Source organism: Coturnix japonica, chromosome 7 (assembly GCF_054131305.1).
Source record: "Coturnix japonica strain WE chromosome 7, WE-NBRP24, whole genome shotgun sequence".
NCBI classification, from domain to species: Eukaryota; Metazoa; Chordata; class Aves; order Galliformes; family Phasianidae; genus Coturnix; species Coturnix japonica.
This window is the reverse complement of record NC_140669.1, coordinates 33312374-33334062: the sequence shown is the minus strand read 5'-3', so window position 1 is coordinate 33334062 and position 21689 is coordinate 33312374. Positions and strand designations below refer to the sequence as shown.

The 21689-nt window shown below is 39.5% G+C and overlaps 1 protein-coding gene across 12 annotated transcripts in view; it reads left to right on the top strand.

Moving 5' to 3' along the window:
• DIP2A (DIP2 acetate--CoA ligase A) overlaps positions 1-21689 on the top strand; it is an 88761-nt gene that overhangs the window by 45692 nt on the left and 21380 nt on the right. For 9 of the 12 annotated variants that reach the window (XR_001556310.3, XM_085553767.1, XM_015867746.3 and 6 more), the window contains 16 exons: positions 4908-5036; positions 6165-6284; positions 6685-6882; positions 7500-7591; positions 7818-7928; positions 8616-8739; positions 9036-9145; positions 9537-9639; positions 10591-10655; positions 10978-11071; positions 11514-11633; positions 13049-13163; positions 13466-13605; positions 20124-20260; positions 21249-21329; positions 21441-21568. Coding sequence is in view for 11 of the 12 variants with exons in the window: in XM_085553767.1 (XP_085409893.1) it covers positions 4908-5036; positions 6165-6284; positions 6685-6882; positions 7500-7591; positions 7818-7928; positions 8616-8739; positions 9036-9145; positions 9537-9639; positions 10591-10655; positions 10978-11071; positions 11514-11633; positions 13049-13163; positions 13466-13605; positions 20124-20260; positions 21249-21329; positions 21441-21568 (1867 nt within the window). In the remaining variant the exon portion in view is untranslated. Of the gene's footprint in view, positions 1-4907; positions 5037-6164; positions 6285-6684; positions 6883-7499; positions 7592-7817; positions 7929-8615; positions 8740-9035; positions 9146-9536; positions 9640-10590; positions 10656-10977; positions 11072-11513; positions 11634-13048; positions 13164-13465; positions 13606-18360; positions 18563-20123; positions 20261-21248; positions 21330-21440; positions 21569-21689 lie in introns of those variants that run through there. The other 3 variants (XM_085553768.1, XM_085553772.1, XM_085553771.1) reach the window with 3 other exon arrangements.

The following is a 21689-nucleotide window of genomic DNA, read 5'->3' as shown; positions in this document are numbered from 1 at the left end:
ACACTGACCATTCCCATGAGTGAGTTTTGTCTCAATCTCTGTAACACCAAAGGTCCAGAGCTTTGTGTTCCTTTTTTTTATTTGTGGGGTACTTAGCAGGGAGGGAGAAAAGCCATCTTTTCCATTGTGCAAATGTTTTTTATATTGTTTCTGTACACAGTCAAGTGAAAATTGACTGTGGTCTTATTTGTGTACAGCAGATGGGTAGTATTGTAAAACCTATAGGGAAGGACTTAGAAGAGTAGTCTATGTATATCAAATAATATTATCTTTTTTCCAATATAGTTTCGAAAGAAAAAAAAGTTATATTTGTGTTTCACCTATAGTGAATGGTTTGGGTTGGAAGAGACCTTAAAGCCTCCCCAGTTTCAAACCTGTCAGACCATGTTGTTCTGGTATTTCTGATATTCAACCTTTTGCTTACCTGGTGATGTATGCCTGCATAGACTAAACAATCTTCTCTAATTCTTTACAGAGAACAGGTTAGGTCAGATAGGAAAAATACTGAAATGTCATACAAGGTGTCCAAAGTGTCATACAGAGCTATGGGCAGAATTTAGCTTTGTTCATTTTTCTGAACTTCATCAGTACTTCATCTATAAACATAGGCTCTTCTGTTTTGTGGTTTTATTGTTAGCCAGAACTTTCCTGTTTGTAGGAAATGTGACCTTTCCACTGCCTTTAAAGAAATCTACATTTTCATCTTACTTTCCCCAAACTTACGGATTTCAAACATTGCCACTGGATCACTGGAAGTGTTCAGTGTACAGGAACAAGATGGATGAGCCACTGATGTCTGCTGATGTCAAAATCTGATTTAAGAAGGAAATCTGCATTTATTTATTGGGCTCAGTGGGTATAAGTAAAATGGAGTATTTCTATGCCTTGCTTGGAGAAAGCCTGGAATTTACATTACGGATTCATAGGGATCATGTTTATCTCCCTAAAACTCACAAATGCAGTTATGACTAACCTTTGAAGTTTACATAAGATTGTTGGTGAAATTCAAACATAACTGCAAATATTTGCAAGATAAGAACAGTATGTGTAAAATGTAACACAGCAACCTGTTATGCTGAAACCTGTATGAAGAGAGACATCAGATTTCACTACAAGCTTCTTAAGATCTATCCATCCAAAGTATTTGATCATGAAAACTGTATGCTTCATCAAAACATTCTGTACTTTGTGTATTGAATAACTGTTCACTTTTCATATGCTTGAGAATCTATACTAAGTTTATATTAAATTCCCAAGCAATAGGCTGCAGTATTGGAAGTGCAAGGTTATAATACTGTATCAAGTCAAATAGAAACATACATCCTGTTTAAGCTGCTCATCTTTCATCAATAAAAGTATCTACACTTTGTTTGGGGCCTTTTATTATGTTAGTATAATATTTTATTCACCATGTCTAAAGGTAGCAGTGTGTTAGGGTGTTCCTAGAGTTTGCCGTGGGTTATTCTGTGTATTGATCAGTGGATTATTTCCCACCTTAGCTCTTTTGTGAAGTACCAGGGAAAATGGATGATCATGATCTTTGGCACGTAATCTGTTTATTGAAAAACTTAGAAGTGCAGTTTGGAAATGCATCCACTGCTCTCTGGTATTTTAAACACTTCCCCTGTGCTCATCTGTCATATCCCACCTGTGAGGGGCACAGTTAGTGAGCATGGTACTGATGTATTGGTGGTTGCGCTGATCTTAGAGGTCTTTTCCAGCCTTAATGATCTTATGAATTCTTTTGCTTAACTGGGAGCAGGGATGTGTGGTAGGTGTTTGAACTATGACTGCTGTGCTACCTCCACAGGAGATTGTGAGAGTGTTTCAAATAAGGTTTTTAAGGTTTTATTGCAGAGGAATATGCAGGAAGGAAATAATGGCTTAGGGATCCTGTGTTAAGTTGTAGCTGGGTTAGTGTGCTCTCTTTGTTTAATCTGTCCATTTTTACTGAGTAATTTCCAAGAGACAAAATGAGATACAGCAATCTGTGTCTAACCCATCTTCCTGCTCATATCAGGGCTTTTCTGTAGTGTTTGAATCTTCATTATAAGGTTCTTCCTTAAGGACTGCCTTCTGTCTGATGCCTTGCTTTTAATTTTCTATATTGTATCTCATGCATTTTTTTCTTGGGTTACTGCATTTATCATTTGCATTTATTGTCTCCATCTCTTGTAATCAGTAACTGAAAGTAACTTCAGTCTGAATCCAATTAACTTTGGTCCCCAGGTCACAAATGTGTTCACATGATTTTTAAGCTGCTCCCCATTTATTTCTGTGCTTTGTCACAGTATCTCTGGGCAAGAGAGACTCATTTCATGGATTTTCATGGACTTACAAGTACAATGCCTATATAGTTAATGAAATTAACATGATTTTCATCTGAGCGGGTGTTCTGAAAATGGAAATTATTCCTTGTGTATGCATAAAAGGAATTCTGTCTTCTCAGGGCAGACGTGTGAAGTTGAGTTTTCTTCATTGTGTAGGGCACAGTACCTGTGGGCAGCAGAGAAGTTGTTCATAAGCACCCCTGACATTCCACTTGTGGGTTAGGGAGGCTGATTGGCATGAAACTTGGCTGTGAGATGCTTGTGAAATACCTGAATGCTGCATAGCAGCACCTTCACATGGCTTCTGGACTACATGTGCACTAAGGTTCATAGAGTGTATGTGTGTTTTGTTCTCTGCTGTGATTTCGATTTCGATATATGTTACCTATATGCACATCACACCAAGTTTTTGGCCACCTTAGTGCTTAGTGGTGGCAACGTCTTCTGTGCACAATGGTATTTTGAGGATTTCCACTGATGAAGGCACACTGCAGTTACATCTCTGATTGTAGTTCTTGCTAGTATATTAAAGGAATGAAAGCTTTACACATTAATAATCCGTCCAGGATTTGTAAATGCAGTGGGCTGATTCAGCACTATGGAGTCCAGGTATTTTGGATTATGTTTCCTTTCCTATTTAAGGACACTTTATGAAGTCAGTGTTTTGGGATTTTGGTAAAGATGGGAATTAATACAATTTAAAACAAAAAACAAATGAAAGCTCTGTAGTGCTTACCAAGAGCCTTTCAGTTTATTCTGCATACATGGGCTTTCTATAAACCTTGTGAAGTGATAATGTGGATCAGCTCTATACATAGTTGTCATGTTTTATTGTTACTAGTTTTAAATCCAACTTTTGTTAAATGAAGTGATACTTTGTCCTTCTGGTATCTTACCCAAATGAAAGAATTTTGTGGTCCTGCTTAATGCCTGACATGACAGATCTCTCTAATACAAGATTTGTCATTGCAGTGATGATGACTGGAAAGTATGAGAAGTTTTCTTCTGGTGATCCCACTAAAACTGCTTAGAGCTGATTTGGAGGTTTATCCTTAAGCTCTGGAAATCTGTGAGCAGAGTTAAAAGCACTTGTTACCTTACAGGGCTAATCACTGCCTAAAAATGGATTGGTGAATATTACATATTTCACAGCACTGCCCATATCTCCCCACGCACTGCCCATATCTCCCCAGGCTTTGGTTCTGCCATACAAGAATTCTTCAAGGGCTGTCCCTGGTGAGCTGTATGACTCCATGAAGTTCTCCAGCATAGTACAGCATTCTGTTTATAAGCTTCTTCTGTTGAAACCCAATTTGTATCCATTAGGATTCTGCATATTTCAGGTCTGCAATTCCTGGTATCAGTAATTCAAGTGTTCCTTATTTGAATGCTTCTTCCCTATACTTTGATTTCTTAACCTGTGATTGCATTCAAAACCATTCCATAAAGTAGATCACAATGTTTCTAATGACAGTATCCCCTAGTGTAGATGCATGGTGCAACTCCAAGCAATGCAAGTCTTTGCCTTAAGGGTGATTATTCAGTACTTTGAGTTCACGAGCATTTGAGAATTGCCCTGCTTTCCTTATGTACATGGATGTTACAGAGCAGCTAAGTATTAACTGCTTGTATCACACACTATTGAAATTAAACTGCCTGTAATGTCTGGCCATACATGACCATATCATGCCTCAGGAAGCCCTGTGCTTTATCTCTTTCGATCAGTGGTGCACCAAAGTGTTGACATCTACACCTATTTTTTAAGTGCACACTACAGTAACCCAGCTGTTGTCTCGTACTGCTTGTGAAGAACGATCTGTACCAGAGCATAGGAAGCATTGATACACAGATACATTGACTGGCTCTGAAAAACGTGGTAAGAAAAGCTGCTAAAGGAAAAGGGGGATGTAATCAAACTTAATGGTCACAGAAACTACACATGATAAATTTCTAGTCAGTGGTTGCATTCCTCTGAGTCTTTCATCATGTCTTTGTCCATCCTTAAGATGTGTTCAGGTCCAAATGCACTCACTATATTTGTCACTGTAAATCTAAATCTGCTTTCTTAATAGAACAGTCTTTTTCTTATTGCATACAGTACTTAGGTAAGTGCTTGATGTTGTCTTGGGGAAGAAGTTCCTTTCTTTCAAGCCCGATGCTTTCATACCTTCTCATCCTATGGGACTTAGAATAGTAATTCCAGCTTAATGATTAGACTTCAGGTGCTCCCACTTTTACAGAGATGAGGTAACTTTTCTTTCTAGGCATGAGCTGTTTACTCATAAGAGATGTCCTTGCTTTCACCTTGAAGTGATGGAGTGACCCGTCTTTCTGCTTATGTCTGAATTTCCTTGGATCCCTTTGGAATTAGGTGAAACTCTGGGAAGGCAAAGCGGTTCCTTTCAGAATTCAATGCAGCGTTTTCATTTCCCCCTTGAGATTTTGGTTATGATTTTATTAAAGAAAACAATTTTGTCAAAAACAAGAGAACAGTAAAAATGCTGTAAGAAGCAATATTGGATGCACTGAATCTTAACACAATTGATGGGCTCGTTTCTTTTTTTCACATTTATACAGATAACCACTCAGCACCTCCTGATGTAACCACTGGTCTGGTGGAGCAGTTGCATCATGAGCGGCCACAAGTAGCATCAGTACGAGGAGTTCCCAGAGGCTACAACAGCAGCATTTTGGAAACTGGAGATGGTAATTGTATTACAAGCCTCCCACCATCTGTGTCCCCTGTTCTGAATGAGCAGAACTGAACTTAACAACCACCATGTGCTGTGCCTCCTCCAAAGCCCACTCCTCATTTGCAGTAGTGTGGTGCCTATGTCAGTCTGCACAAGAAAGGCTGTTTTCCATTTCCTGTGCTCTGCCACTGGGAAGCACAGGGTCATCCCTCACTAATTACCATCACAAGCAAAACTGACTCAGGAAGCTGAATGTAGTATTGCCTGTTGCTAACAGATTAGAGCTGTGAGAAACTAAAGGCAAACTAAAAATGCCTTCTCTCATATCCACTGTCTCTTGTATCTTCCCTCTGAGCAGCACAGCACTTCGTCTCTGCCACTACCCCACAGTCATTCTATGTCCCTACTCTTTGTGGGGTACCTCCCACAGGGTGATGCCATCCTTCCTGAACTGATCTTGCATGGCTTCCTGTGGGCTGCAGCCCAGGGCATTGCACCTACATGGCTCTGGTACTGGAGGGTCCATCCTGCAGGAACTGCTCCAGCAGTCCAGAGTCGCAGGCAGCAGCTCCAGGCTGGGACCTGCACCTGCAGGGGCTCCATGGGGCTGCAGCCTTCTTCAGGCCACATCCCCTGCTGCACCGTGGGCTCTTCCATAGGCTGTCCGTGGAGGTCTGGTCTGTGCCTGCAGTACCTCTTGCCCTCTCTCTGCAGTGATCTGGGTGGCTGCAGGGCTGCCTCTATCTCACTTCTTATCATTCTCTCCCAGCATTTTTTTCCCTTTCCTAAATCTGCTGCCAGAGACACAGCCAGCATCACTCATGGCTCAACTCCAGCCAGCAGCGGTTCCCTTTTGGAGCTGGTGGGAGCCATCTCTGGTCTGGCATGGGACAATGGTAGGATCTGTTTACAGTGCCCAATCCTCCTGCTGCAGCCCTCCATCATGAAAACCTTGCATTGTAAGCCATATATGAAACTGTTATTGTTTAAAGCTTTTTTTACCCAAACGAGCTATGCATTTTGAATGACTCTTCCACCTGAAATCTGTGCTGAGCTTGGAGTGACGTTGTCAGCAATGTGGAAACATGTATTTGTGTGTTTATTAATACATGGCAAATAATGCATCCTTTCTGTTTGGCAGGTGTCCCAGTGAATAGCAGAGTGTCCTCTAAAATCCAGCAGCTTCTAAATACCTTGAAAAGACCAAAGCGCCCACCTTTGAAAGAGTTTTTTGTTGATGATTTTGAAGAACTACTAGAAGGTTAATTTTCTTTTAAATACAAATTTCACTCTTTGTGTAAGCAATTCAAGAAATAACCAATACAGCTCAGCAAGTGTTGGTTTCTTTTTTCTTCCTAAAGAGAAACAGTAATCATGGTAGAATTGTGGTAGCATGTGACCATTCTGTCCATAGTATAGGAAATGAAGCATAATATTCAACTCAGCCCTCCTGCTTTGTGTGCTTATACTCAACATTCCTCCCTTGCTTTGGAAAATCTTCTGATTCAGCCCAGTTTGCATTGATTGCAGTCAAGATATCAATTGCAGAAGCACTGATAGCTGTGAGGAAGGATGAGTGTGGTTTGTAGAACAGTCTTAAAGTGTAATTTGCACATTTGGTAAAGACTGATATTCACCCACTTTATGTTTTCTGATTGTAGTGCAACAGCCTGACCCAAATCAACCGAAGCCTGAAGGAAATCAGATGAATGTACTTAAAGGCGAACCTGTCAGTGTGGTGACCAACTGGCCGCCTTCTCTGCTGGCAGCTTTGCAACGCTGGGGAACTACCCAGCCAAAAGCCCCTTGTCTGACTGCGTTGGATACAACTGGGAAAGCTGTTTATACGCTTACCTATGGTTGGTATTGGTGGTAAATGTAAGAAAGAAGCAGATGTTCATTGTAGAACAAATGGTTGGCTTTACTTGGAAGGACCAGACTGCTCAGGACAGATCCTTTGAGAGTGCTATACAAATGCAAGTTAAAAGTTCACTACTGATATAAAGTAAACAAAGTTTATGGCTGGAAAATAGATAGTATTGATTCATTATGAGTGGCTGTTTATAAATTTCAAACAATTGTGTTCTTTTGCTTAAAAGAACCTATAAAAGGAAGCTAAAAAGAAATTGCTGTAAAATTAGAAGTAACAGATGGCTCATGCACTCTTAAGAAGTTTTAGCATGCGTACATCTTCTTGAATGTCCTTATAGAGGAAACTTGTACTTAAGGATCATACGAAGGTTAGTACTGTGGGTAGCAAGACTTTCCTGTGCCAGTGAAATAGAAGTATTACAGCAATTGTGATTAGGGTTTTTCTTTTTAACCCAAGCAGTTTGATTTTGCCCAGTGCTTGCTAATGTAACTGCTAATTCTGTTCTAATACAGCTGGCTTGCATGTATGTATATATTATTGTCAGTTGTTGGCTGAATTTTGCAATTTAAGCCTCTATTTTTTTAATTTCTTCCTCATCTTTAGGCAAACTGTGGAGTCGGAGCTTGAAGTTAGCATATACCCTGCTAAACAAGCTAACCAGTAGGAATGAACCACTGCTAAAGCCTGGAGACAGGGTAGGTTTGTTTGTGGTCACCTGTATGGTTAAAATAGAGAGTGAGGAACACCTTCAGCTTTGTAATACTGTACTTTGTAATATATATAATCACAGCTCTCACTATGTCTCTTCCTATTTTGTGAACCTGGATAGTGCTGTAGCATTTTTGTCCCACAAATGTAAGAAAACATGCCACCCAAATGACAACAAAAAGCATTTCATGTTATTCTAATGTATTTTTGTAGGTCGCTCTTGTATTTCCTAATAGTGATCCAGTTATGTTTATGGTGGCGTTTTATGGATGTCTCCTGGCAGAACTTATCCCTGTGCCAATAGAAGTTCCACTAACAAGAAAGGTAGGCAAATACATCAAAAAAATTCATAGCTTCATAAATGAATTTGAGAGGGATGGACAGTGTCTGGATCTTAGTCAGGCTCCCTCCAAGCCTACACTTATGAAGGCAGCATAGTTCATCAACTGAATGACTCTCTCTGCTTCTCAGTGGCTAATAGTCTGAAGTACAAAGTGTCATGAACCTAATAATTTCCTGTTTTAGGATACGTGCTTATAGAAGTTGCTTTAATATGTTCTTTTGTAAAAGATCTCTGCAACTTTTTTTCTCAAAATGTGACACAGGGATGAAGTATTTTCAGCTCTCAGGCTGAATAGTGGGAAAAGGCGCAGATAGAACAGTTCTGAAAAGCAACAGGGTCTGCTCTTTGGTGCCTTAAGACTCAGAAACAACATCTAACTGTCTCTGTGTCTTAATGAAACATATGAACTTCCTACAGGGTTGGAGAATGTGTACAATGTTTTTGCTGCTGCTTTTCTTCCATTGCTTACCAGACTGCTCTGTAATCTGATACAGTTCACCATAGGCAAAACTATTTTTGAGCGTAGATTTCGGAGCTACCATGAAAGGTCTTGGGACTTTTCTTTTTCCCCTTGATATAAATTGGCTTAATATTTTCAAAACACAGAAAAGTCGCAATAAACTGTGCCTGATTATTTGTGAGTTTCCTATAATACGGTTTCTCTGTAGGACGCTGGTAGCCAACAAGTTGGCTTTCTTTTGGGCAGCTGTGGAGTAACTCTAGCTTTAACCACTGATGCTTGTCAGAAGGGCCTTCCTAAAGCTCAAACGGGTGAGGTGGTTACATTCAAAGGTATGTTTTCAAAGTATTCCAATTTTGTTTTAGTATAAAAAGTGTACATATTGATTTTTACTGCTAAGCCACCTATTTGAGTTTGCTTGCAAGCTTCTGGTTTATGCATAAATAATTGCCATTATTGTTGAGAGTACTTAGTGCTCCTCCTTCTTCCTGTCAGGACTGTGATGCTGCAGCCATTGCTTGATTCACATTGTTATCCTGAAATACTGGGGAAATAGAAGATGATGGTAGTGTAATGACAGTAATTTGTGGTTTTCTGTTTGTTTTTTGTTTTTTGTTTTAATTTGAAGGTTGGCCTCGTCTCATTTGGTTTGTGATTGATGGGAAGCATCTGGCAAAACCAACTAAGGATTGGCATCCACAATTACGGGATGCCAGTGCTGAGATTGCTTATATTGAGGTGATCCAGTATAATATGCTTAACATATTGTTACACTGTTCCCATTTAAGTCACAACACATCCTCCTTCTTCGATCTTCTGATGCTACAGAAGAGATGACTGTAATATGTATAATTATGGAGAAATAATTTTTCTCTAAAAATTACTGGGAAAACTGCCATACTGAGTATGACTAAAGACCGGAAATAATTGGCATTTTGGGATCCATGGGACAATTCGTTTCTTTATGGTAGAGTGTTAGTGTGCTCTCTGAACAAAAACAATAGCTATTTTCTTTAAAAGATGTATGTATCTGCCTCTTGTATTTATCCTTTCAGTTCAGTACTGTACATTTTCTTTACCTTCTGTACTTCTTGTTAAACTCATGTGTGTGTAAACTTTCTCTTTTCAGTACAAAACAAGTAAAGAAGGCAGCACAGTGGGCATTACTATATCTCATGCTTCCATGCTGGCACACTGTCACGCATTGACTCAGGCATGTGGGTATTCAGAAGGTATGTTAGTTATAACTTCAAAAATGAAACTTATTGCTTTGCTTGTTCAGGAAAATTATGTCACAAAATCATACTTTCCACTACTCTTGGAGTTCTCAGTCGCACAGGGGCTGAATGGATATGTGGCTGGCTAACTGGAGTATTTTACTTATTGGGAAATAGCTATGTATGCTCTTGTATTTATGGAAAACTAAACAAGAATAACAAGTACTTGGAGAAACATTTCTTTTACACGCAGCCATCCTCCATCCTTGATTAGCAGATTTGACCTGATCAGTAAAAGAGGTCCTTCTAAACTCTGGTTAGATCTTGTGCCAAACTTTGATTATGTTTGGAATTTCTCAGAGAAAGCACTAAAGAAAATTTAGTACAGCTGCAGTAGATTTTCTCACTAATGGGATTCTTTCAAATATAGTTTAACGACTTTTAGTTGAACATTTCTTCAGTTGGCATCAAAATCAAAGTTTCGGTCAGTTCTTGGACAAAGGTAACAAGCACTCAAAATGGTATTAAACTGAATATCATGTCTCTAGATTAAGTTATTACAAAGAATTTACTTGTAATTTTAAGGTGATTGTAATAAATAGGGCACTTTCAGGTACTGAGAGGGTGGTGAAGTTCTGGAACAGGCTGCCCAGAGAGGCTACATCCCTAGAGGTGTTTAAGGCGAGGTTGGATGGGGCCCTGGGCAATTTAATATTAGTACTTGATCTAGTGGCTTGCAACCCAGTCTGTTGCAGAGGGATTGGAACTTGATGATTCTTGAGGTCCCTTCCAACTCAAACCATTGTATGGTGTGATTCTGTAATAAAGCATCTCATATTATAGACAAAAAGACATGGCAACATAGTTTTGAGTTGTTAGATGTGAGATAAGTTTCACAGTCACCGTAACAAACACCTTAAAATCATAAATGTTTGCATAAAACTGCTTCTTTTCCTTTGCTTTTAGCTGAAACACTAACAAATGTGTTGGATTTCAAAAGAGATGCTGGCCTTTGGCATGGAGTATTAACAGTAAGTGTATGAATGAATGGAAAAAAAAACAACTGTAACCGGAATCTTCTCTTTGGAGCAGTGCTTTGGCTTCAGAATGAGATCATAAACCATCTCAAGCTATATTTAATTGTTTCTGGATGTAAGAGTAGAGTATTCTTTTTTCACTGACCAACTGGACAGATATTTTACCTGCTATTGGCTGTACTCATAACTAACAGTTAAATGTAAGATATGCTGGTATCTCTTGACTTTTTCTTTGTTTTTTAAGACATTGATACATTCTGCCTCCCAGTGTATTCTTTGAGCCAATTAAAACTTTACTTTTGAATATTTTTCTCAGAGCGTTATGAACAGGATGCATGTCATCAGTATTCCCTATGCATTAATGAAGGTTAATCCACTTTCCTGGATACAGAAAGTCTGCTCATACAAAGGTAACCTTAAATATTTTTGCATTAACTAATCAGAGAAAAATCTGCTTATACAAGACGTCTACTGCATGGCAGGCCATTGGTGTTTCATCCAGCTGATGTCCTTTGCCACTGTTACACATCAGCTTCAGCAAACACATAACTGCATTACAGTGGTAAAAGTACTGATAGAATGATTGATGATTGACTTTGATGTCTTTTTGTGATAGATCTTTAAAGGCGACTGAATTTACTGTCTTGGTGCTTGAGTTTATAGTGAGTGTTTAGATTCTACAATAAAGTCCTTCTGGAGACATTGAATGTACACACATCATTGTAGTAAAATAGAAGTAGATTGTAACTTGTTTTGTAAATGTATATTTTTGTGTATATATATGATTTTATAATTTCTGTCATTATTCTGCACACGTGCCATAAGTATTGTTATTTTTCTCATTATTTTCAGCCCGCGTTGCTGTAGTAAAATCACGTGATATGCACTGGTCACTTCTGGCTCAGAGGGATCAGAGAGATGTCAGTCTGAGCTCTTTACGGATGTTAATAGTGGCAGATGGAGCTAATCCATGTAAGTATGGAGCCATCAGTCCAAGGTGAACTGAAACACACGTAAGACATGGAAGTCTGGACCTGTCCTATTGGAGCTCAGCAGTTAATCTTCAGCAAATGAGCAGCCTTTCTTTTTCTAAGGATAGTGGAGAGTAACCTCATTTCATTACTTATTAGACAAACAATTTTTGGCAATGTAGTTTTTTCTAACAGTCTTTTTAAAGTAAATCATAATGCCAGTTTCAAAGTAGATGCCCATGTAGTGCAGTAGATAAAATGTATGAGTTTGACTACGTCTGATTTCTGTACATTACCCTGGAGTTCATCTGAATCATGCAAGGACATAAAAATTGAAGCAGTCACAGCCTTAACTCAATAATATGTATTATTAACTAGAGCAATTGGTAGAGTCTTTTGTAAATGGTGGTGATGAACAGCAAAGTGAGAAAAAAGTAGTTAGGAGGGTTTGTTTGTTTGTTTTTCATCTTGCAACTGGCAGGATACAAGGATATAACTTTGGCCCTTAGTTTTGCTTGTACATCAGAAAATCGATGGTGTTTCAGGTTTGCTGGAGATTAGTTACATGATGAGAAGTCAGCACATGTGTTGGCAAAATGTGAAAACCTGAACTAGTCTTACTAGGATGATTATTATTGTAGGCAGCTTTTTAGGGCTGAAACTTAGAAGGTATTGCACTGTTAATTCTGTAGTAAAATTTGTATGCTGTTTGTCTGCTCTTAGTGTCATTGCTTTTTCACTGCTGTTAGTACAGCTGAGATAGCTGTATGTATCTCTGTCAATGACATTTTCATCAGTGTTGTACTGCTATATGAATTTATATGGAATTACTCTATACCCAGGGTATGACATGTCAGTGAAGTTTGCCTTGTTTTATGTACCATGATTGCAGATCTGTACAATAAAAAGCTGTAGGACATGCAGTATCCTTGTACATTTGGAGCTGCATGCTAATGGCAAGGAGTTCTGAAAGGAAGTGAAGATCTCTCAGAAGCATTTGATTTTATTTTTAAATGCTGTGGTTCTGTGGTCTCAATAAGAAACACTCGTGAGAACTGTAGAAACTGTCAGGTACAGTTACCCATAAGGATGAAATAATCCTGGAGGACTTTCAGTGATGGTAAGTGTTATGGAGCACTACTGGAGAAAGAGTATGCAATTGTGAATTTCATTCCTTGAATCAGTTGTTAACCATTATTTTGTTCTTCATATCTAGGATCTAATAGTAGGGAAGGATGTCCTGTAGTTTGAAAGTGTAGTTTTTGTGCAAGAATGAATTCATATCTGTACGGGTGAAATTAGGGTAAGCGTAGACATTGGAACTCTGGGGATCAAGCTTTCCTGCTCTTGGCAAAATATTTCCATATTGTTGTATATTGTATATTTTCATATATATGTTGTTACTGTTCTTTTTAGGGTCAATATCTTCATGTGATGCCTTCCTGAATGTATTTCAGTCCAGAGGTCTGAGACCTGAGGTAATCTGCCCCTGTGCCAGCTCCTCAGAGGCACTCACTGTTGCTATTCGCAGGTAATTTATTTATTTTTTCTGAATTGACTGAAAAAAAATTCTTGACTATTGCAATACATGTTATTGCTAAGGTGACAGGCAGAAAAGACAACTACTCATATGCAGAATCTCAAAGGCCTAGACGGATAAAGTCTAAGGCTCTCAGGTATATCATGCATACCAGTCCTGAACTGTTGTTTGTTTAAGGTAAGACACCATTCTTTTGTTTAACCTTAATAGACCTGACTATTGCACGGTGCTTTTGATGGACCTGATGCCATTAGTCTGTTGACTCATGAGTGACTTGACTTTCTGTTTTTCAGACCTCCAGAACTGGGTGGGCCTCCTCCAGGGAAAGCAGTTTTATCTATGAATTGTCTGAGTTACGGTGTGATAAGAGTGGATACAGAAGAGAAGTTGTCTGTTTTAACTGTACAAGATGTTGGTCAGATTATGCCTGGAGGTAGGAAAACTTTTAATATATAGATATAAGCATAATGCATGTAACTTTACTATTGTACCTGTGCTGTTGAAATAGATAAAACTGTCAAATAAGAAGTATCTTTAAGGTTGTGTGACTCAGGTTTTGACACAGTACATAAAAACTGTAGTATCGAGTACTATCTCAACTGGGGACATTCATATATGTTTGTAGGGGAGATCAACTGATGGTAAATTTGAGTTGTCATAGATTTAGGATTGGGCAGGTGCTTTATGGCTGTTTTTTAGAGTTGTGGTTTTGTTCGTCAGCATTAGTGCTGATGGATGTACAGATATGCAGTAAGAAATTCAGCAGGAAAAAACCTAAATCTTAAAGCTTACTAGGAAATACAATGTTTTATCTAGCAGATGTGTCTCTGATTGGTAGTCTGTGTATTCATACAGAGCTCTGAGCTGTGACAGTACATTTTCTTCAGCAGCATTTGCAGCATATTTCTGAGCCTGTTTTCTGTGCCATGGGAGCGTGTGTATGTTGTCCAAGATGGTGGCAGTGCTCCTCTCAGCCTGCATAGTGTGACTCAGCGCAGAGCCTGGCTGAGATTGATGGGCAGTTGGCAACAGTTGACTATTTTCTGAGGCTTTTTTGATTGCTGCTTTTTTATTTTTATCATTAGCTGTCCAGCATTCCAAGACCTGTCTTTGTCCTCATCTGGCCTCACCCACTGTTAAATATTCATTTATGGCCTAGGCACCTCAGTTGGTTAGCACTGATGTTTTTCATCTTTTGAAGCTGGTACTAAGTGTACAAACTGCTGCCAGCTCTCATTTTGAATTGCTATCGAGACTTTGTGAAGAACATGTTTGATGTAGTGTGTGGTATGTAAGAAATGCCCAACAATTTCTGTTGAATTCAAGAAGTGGCTGTTGTGAAGTTTCTTCTCAGTATAGGGGTGTGACACTGAAACTCTGTCTGAAAAATCAGCGTACTTAAGTGTCTCTCTGAAATGTATTTGCACCAATGCATGGGGAATAAACATAATGAGGTAGACGTGTGCGGTTGCAGGTCTGCAATCATATTGGGATCACGGAGACATGGTGGGATAGCTCTCCTGACTGGGGTGTTGCTGTGGAAGGATACAGGCACTTTAAGAAGGGAATGTGGGGAAAATGAGGAGGAGTTTCCCTTTATTTGAGAGAACAGTTGGAGTGCATGGAGGTCTGCCTGGGCGTTAATGAAGACCTGTCTGAGAGCTTGTGAATAAGGACTAAAGAGCAGACTGGTACAAATGACACTGTAGTGGGTGTCTCCTGTAGGACACCTGACCAGAAACAAAAAGTAAATGAGGCCTTCTACCAACAGCTAGAAGCATCCGCACATCTGTGGGCCCTGCTCCTCATGGGGGACTTCAGACAGCCGAATGTCTGTTGGAGGGGTAACACAGCAGGGCATGGGCAGACCAGGTTGTTCTTGAAGTGCAGCAGTATCAGCTTCGTGACCCAAGTCAAAGAGGATCCACTGAGGAAAGATGATCTGCTAGACTTTATACTCACAAAAAAGGAGATCATTGAGGATGTGAAGATTGAAGGCTGCCATGATCATGAGATAGTCAAATTTTGGATCACAGGAGGAAGGAGCAGGGCAAAAGTAAGATCACAATGGCAGGGCTTCAGAAGAGCAGACTTCAGCCTCTTCATGGAGTGGCTTGAAAAGAGTCCTATGGGGTAACACTCTGGAGAGGAGAGAGGCTGATTAATATACTGAGATCTCCTCTAAGCTCTTCTGTTTTAAAATGTCATTTACAGAGAATTGACAGAACTACCATGACTTTATGCAGTAGTAAGGAAAATTGAGTGACTTGCCTGATGTGAGGGGAAGTTAGAGTTAAGCCTCAAAGTAATGTAACTTGTAGTTGATGGCTATTGCTATTTTGAAACACAGCAGTAAGTGGCAAAACTACTTGTAGGTTAAGCCAAAGTTGAGCATCGGAATTCATTGTGTTTTAAAACTCTCATCAGTATCCAGCTGTTAGTGTCTGATGCAGACTAGCTTCAGTTTGGCAAAAGGATAAAAGTAGCATGTCTGGAAGTATTTTTTAGCAGAAATATCTCTGTACCTCTCCAAAGACAGAACATATGCAACAGAGTGCTTTCTAGGTGATAATTCAAGGCTTTTGTTCCCTATGACTCAAACAAACAAACAAACAAAATACAGGGAGAGAAGAAAAGAGCTTCAAGAGTAGAAAAAAGAAAGTAAAAATCTGAGCAAAATTTGTGCCACATGAAAAGAAATTGTTGACTTAAAGATTAATGACTTATTTTCAAACGAGTCTGCATGTACATTCTAATATTGGATATACTTGTGACTTGCCTTGTAAGATTGGCACTTTTTCCTATGTGGTAGTCATGGAGGATGGATGTACTCTGATCCTTCTTGCTTGGTGTTTGGCATACAGGAGAGAACTTACCACCATTTCTTTTCTTGTCAGTTGCCCTCTCGAGTTACTCAGCTGACTGATGACTCCCAGTCTTTCCCTGTTCTTTTTCTTTAGATTGCAATACTTTTAACAAAGGCCTAGTCTGTGTCATATGCCATCCCTGAAGGTAGTGCTCCCTCTTCTGACCTCTGTAAGCACTTTGATAGGGTCTTGAAAATTGCTACGTGCCCTGGTCATTCAAGCATTTTACAGCGTAGGAGCTCACATTCCTGAATTTCATTTGGTCAAGTAAAGGTTGGAATAGATGATCCCTGTGGTCCCTTCCAACCTGAGCTTTCTCTATGATTTCTAAGAAAGGAGACAAGAAGACCCTTGAAGATCCCAGGTGGACTTCATTCAGGAACCAGCTGTTTAAAAGGTAATGGATATAAAGAATCCACTTCTGTCTCCTGATCTTCAGACCTTCCTAATTGTACTGAAAACCAGAAGTCCATCTACTCTAAGGATCTTAATCAACAAATAACATGGAGCCCTTAGCACCAGCATAATGCCTTATGTCACTACTGTTTAACCCATAGACCATTCTTGATGCCATGTTGCCTTGGCTGTTCACTTCCATTATCAACTGTGAATGCCAATCACAAGAGCCACCACAGAAGCAAACATCCATGAAGAATGTTCCCATGAAAGGCAGCATGGGAATTCATGAAATAGAACCTAGGATGCATTTTGCTGGAAGCTTCTCTGGTTCCTGGGAGTTACTGTGTTTTCTCTCACCTGTTGAAAAGCTAGGGCTGTTTTGCATGTTTTTCTGTCTGGGAGCCAGCCTTGATAAGAGGCAATGGTTGGTTCATAAGGGCCTTCAATTCTTTTTTAATTTTCTTTTTTTATTTCAAATTGGGCTGGTAAGGATGGTAGTCCAGACCTCCTACTTCCCCCTCAGCTGGAATGTAATTGTCAGTGTCACCTATCATCTTGGAACACTGTTATACCTTATGCAAGGATATGGATGCTTGAGGGGACTTAACCAGGTTAAATTTTGCCTCTCTTCCCGACTTACAGTTTCCATCCTTCTCATTCTGACAGCAAAATAACCCTCTCTAATCCAGATGATCTATATTCCTGTATCTCCTAATCATATCTGATTCACAGAAAAAGGGCTGTAGTACTTACTTCCTTACACTTGAGTAGAAATGTATAGGTTTGAGACAGATCTTAAGCTTCTGCAAGATGAACAGGATGCATACTTCCATTTGTGGACATCTCTGTCTCTGGTAGCATGTTTCTGCATGCTGGAGGATGCCTCTTCACTGTGGAGGAAGTTAGTTCATTTATCTCAATACCTGGTTTGTGAAAGGATTTCTTAGAAGACGTTTGTGATGATTGTATTCCTGAGACTGAGAAGATGAAAAAGCAGTATCGTAATCTATGTTAGTTCTCAGAATTTATTGCAGCGGTCAGTTCTGTGTTCTGTTTGTCTTCAGTCTGCCACGTTATGGCATTAGATGGCCTCCTGCTGCAGAACCACTTCTGAAATTCTTTAGCAGTGGGTACAATTGTGATGAGATGTTGTCTTCTAATTTAAATGTTGCGCTCTGGATGCCTGTGTGACCACCTCTACAGTGTAGATTCATCCTAGTCTATGAATGCTCTTGCTTAACATTCTCCCTAGAAGAATGGGGAATCAGATCTCTCTATTGAGCATATATGCTAATATGCTGTTTTCTTTGAGGGTTTGGTTTTTCTGGATTCCCTGCAGGTATCTTCTCCAGTGGTGGTAGGGGTGTTTTTATCCCAGCCTTTTGGTGTTTCTCCTGAGGCTTCCTGCTTCTAGAAAAGCCACAGTGCTAGGAGGGCCTTCTTGTTATTCTCATGGGCCCAGGCCTTCCAGGAAGACTCACTCCCTACAAGAAGACCTTAGAATTCCACTTTTGGCACACGGTAACAATCTGCTGTGAGAGCATGAAAGTGAAATGAGAGCACTCTCTAACAACCGTCAGGCAACTGGTAGCAACAGATTTCTGTGCTAGCCATCTGCTGTTGCACACCTGTGATGTTCTTCTCACATTCATGTGGTGCTGTCCTTGAAATATTCAAAGCTGAATCCAGTCTTTGGTAGGGCATTGGTGCAGACATTTGTTTGCACAATAGGATTCTCATCCTCTGCCAAAAATCTTGTGGCAGGGCTGACTACTGAAAGTCATCATCTGTAAGAATGTACATGTGGACTCATTTGAAGAAAGAAAATTTTCCTACCCTGTAATCAGTATTCTTCATGATGTGTAGTCCACATGTACATTCCTGTCCCATCTGCCTTTTCCTTCTCTCTAATTCTTTTTCAGATGCGATGCTGTTGAGAGCCTGAAATGGTGGTAGATGCATTCTCTTGTATATCACACATGAAGCAGGAAAAGAAGGAGAAGCAAGATTACAGGCTCTACAGATACTGCAAAAGGAAAACCTTGCAGTAACACATGGCAGGGCAGAACTATGCCTGCTGTTAGAATGTATGTGTAGACTACCTATATCATGCATTGGTTACTGGTGAGTATTTTTTTTGACTTGATTAGGGTGATAGGATTATCCTTGGGCTTCATGAATGGAGCATCATTGCAAAACTGCAGGATCATCCAATGTTTTTTCCATGTTTGTGAATGAGTTGAGGGTTTGCAGCATTGCCTACAAGCTGTCACACTATCCCCAACTAATTATACTTCCATATGCGTTGTTATTTAAGCATTACATACAGAGTTCTAAGATTGTCAAACTATTTCCTGTGGTAAGAAAGTATCTGCTTGAATTCGTCTTTTTTAATGTTTCTGCTCCTAAATTGCAAAATGTGTTTTTCTACATGAGTAAATCATAAACTGCTAGCTTATACTGTGTATTTAATTCTAGCCTTCTATTTCACATCAGTTTTCAGCAGCTAAAACTGTTGGGTCTATTTTGGACTCGGACTTGTGCTAGACAGGGAGTATAGTCTCTTTATTTTGCCAAAAAAGTTTAGCATGTCAGTGTCCCAAACTCTGTTAATAAATATTTGTTGTTCTCATAGATAATCTGGAGGTTGATTTATTAGTAGGGTGATTTATTGTGTTTCCTACTCAGACATAAGTTGTTTCCAACAGAAGACAAGCAGAGGTCTTTGTCAACATCTGCAGCAAAACTGGCTGTATCATATATTGGTTTCAGATGCAATGTGCCACATTCCATTTATGCTTTCCCTTTGTACTAGTTGAACTGTGGAAAACTGAGAGCTATCTGTGTCAATTAAGACTGGCTAAATTGGAATACAGTAGTACGCTCCTTCATAATGGCTGTTGTTGGCTAAAATATTCAAGTGGTCTTGATAGAAATGTACCAACTAAATAAATTTCAGAAAATTAAGGCATGATCAGAGGCTCTGTTCATTTTGCATTGACTCAAATACCCTTTTTGGTTTATTTTTAATCTTGTAAATGCTAAGCTGAACTTCCTTATTCTCATGTGCCTTCTCCCTTTCTGTTCTTTTTCCTTCCCCTTTGGGGATGGAAAAAGTTGAATCCATAGTCTGTAAGCAAGGAGTCTGCTTAGCCAGATAAGCCTCTGAAGACTGTTTCAGGAGACAAATATAACCAATGGCCAGAGCAAAGATCAGTGTAGTATTCGATTTGATTTTCTGTGGATTTCTAGTGCATTTCTCACTTAAGTTAAGGGGTGATACTATGAATACCAGAGTGTGTACTAATAACATAAAAGGAATGGTGTGTGTGTAATTAGTGTCTTTTCATCTTTCATCTTGAATCTCATGTAGGCTTTAATTTGATCAAGCCATCAGCCTTCATATTGAAAACCAACTGCTACTGTTCTCTTGCAGCTTAAATGCAGGCTGTGAAGCACTATAGTCAAACAAACAAACAAAATGTTTGCAAATTTGTACCTTTCAAACCTTTCAGAGCACATTGCTGTCAGAAAGATAGAGCTCACTTTCATGTTGTGTTTATTGCTGTAGCAGATAGTTAATTGGTACTAAAATCTTTGCCTGCCTAGCAGTAGCCGTGTAACTTCTGTATCAGCTGCTGAAGTGTAGGAATGCTATGATTCTGTCTTCTCTTTTTCCCCTTAGCTAATGTGTGTGTTGTGAAGGTGGATGGGACTCCTTACCTGTGTAAAGCCGATGAAGTTGGAGAAATATGTGTGAATTCAGGTGCAACTGGAATGGCTTATTTTGGCCTTGTTGGAATCACCAAAAATGTGTTTGAGGTTTGTTTTTTTCCTATGCAGTGTTGTACCTCCAGCATTTCTTCTTGCAAACTTTTGTTTCCAATACTTTTTATTTCTTATAACTTACTGTCTATTATTCTTCATGTCAGAACATGTCAGCTGTCTCTACATTCTGCAGTCCCATGTTCTATCAGTGTTGGTGATTGATTTCATCTTACTCCCGTATTAACCCATCAGTCTTATGTAAAGTTGCCTGTAGACAATTCAGTGTTGCACAGTTGGGACAGAAAGTTAGAAATTAGTTTAATATTTGTGATCTTCATACAATCAATATGCAGTTATAAATTACTTGAAGAAGCTTCTCTTGTTTATTGTAAATGGTGTGTCATTCTTAAAAGTGAACTCTGGTGTTTGTTTGCTGTAATGTTTTGAATGGTAAGAGTCTGAATATGTGAAATTTTGGTCCTAGCTCTATGAAAGAAGAGTTAACAGGGATATGAGTCATAATCCTTATAGTTTGTCAAACGAAAACAAAATCATTCTTGCTGCCTGGATTTTAACTCTCAATGCTGTCCCAGTTTCAAGTTTCCCTTTTCTAGCTAGAAAGGAAAAGAAGTTCTTTAGTAGTCACACTGGCCAGTAGTATTGCAGTGGGCAGCAATTTGGAGTCTTGGCTAAAGCGTGGAATTTTAAGCTAGGTGAGAGAAATGCTGGCCTTAGACTTCATTTTGAGAAAGCTCTTTCTGTCAGTTTGCATGTTTAAAACCTCGGCTGTCAGCACTGTCTTTAACTAGTGAGAACACCAGCCAGAATCCTGATGTACTGGAGGGGCGAAGGGAAAAAAAGGCAAGGAAATTCTGGGTTGGATGAACTGACATATTCTGCATTATTCAAAAAGCTGCACATATTTCACATGGTAGTAAATGCTGTCATCAGGTAGTTTTTCAACTAGTCATAGAGCTGAAGTGATACAGAGGCAGGTAGTATTTTAACTGATTTTCTGAATATTTATTCTGTGTTCTTTCAGGCCATTCCAGTGACAGCCACTGGTGTGCCTGTTTCAGATCAGCCCTTTACAAGAACGGGACTTCTTGGCTTCGTGGGTCCTGTAAGTGTGAATGAGCAACCTTGGCCTCGCTTTGTCCTGACACTCTGCTCTGAGTGACAGAGGAGTTGGGAGGTTATTTCTCCTCTCTTTCTAATCTTGTCTTCATTTCAGGACTATCTGGTGTTTGTGGTAGGAAAACTGGATGGCCTAATAACAGTTAGTGGTCGCAGACACAATGCAGATGATGTGGTAGCCACAGCATTGGCAGTAGAACCAATGAAATTCGTCTACCGGGGAAGGTGAGTATATTAAAAACTTCACAAGCACTGATTGAACAGCGTTACTTCTGTTCACCCTCAAACAACAATGAAGCAATATAGTCTATGTGGGAGTTCTGCTCGTTAATTTTTTCACATGTCC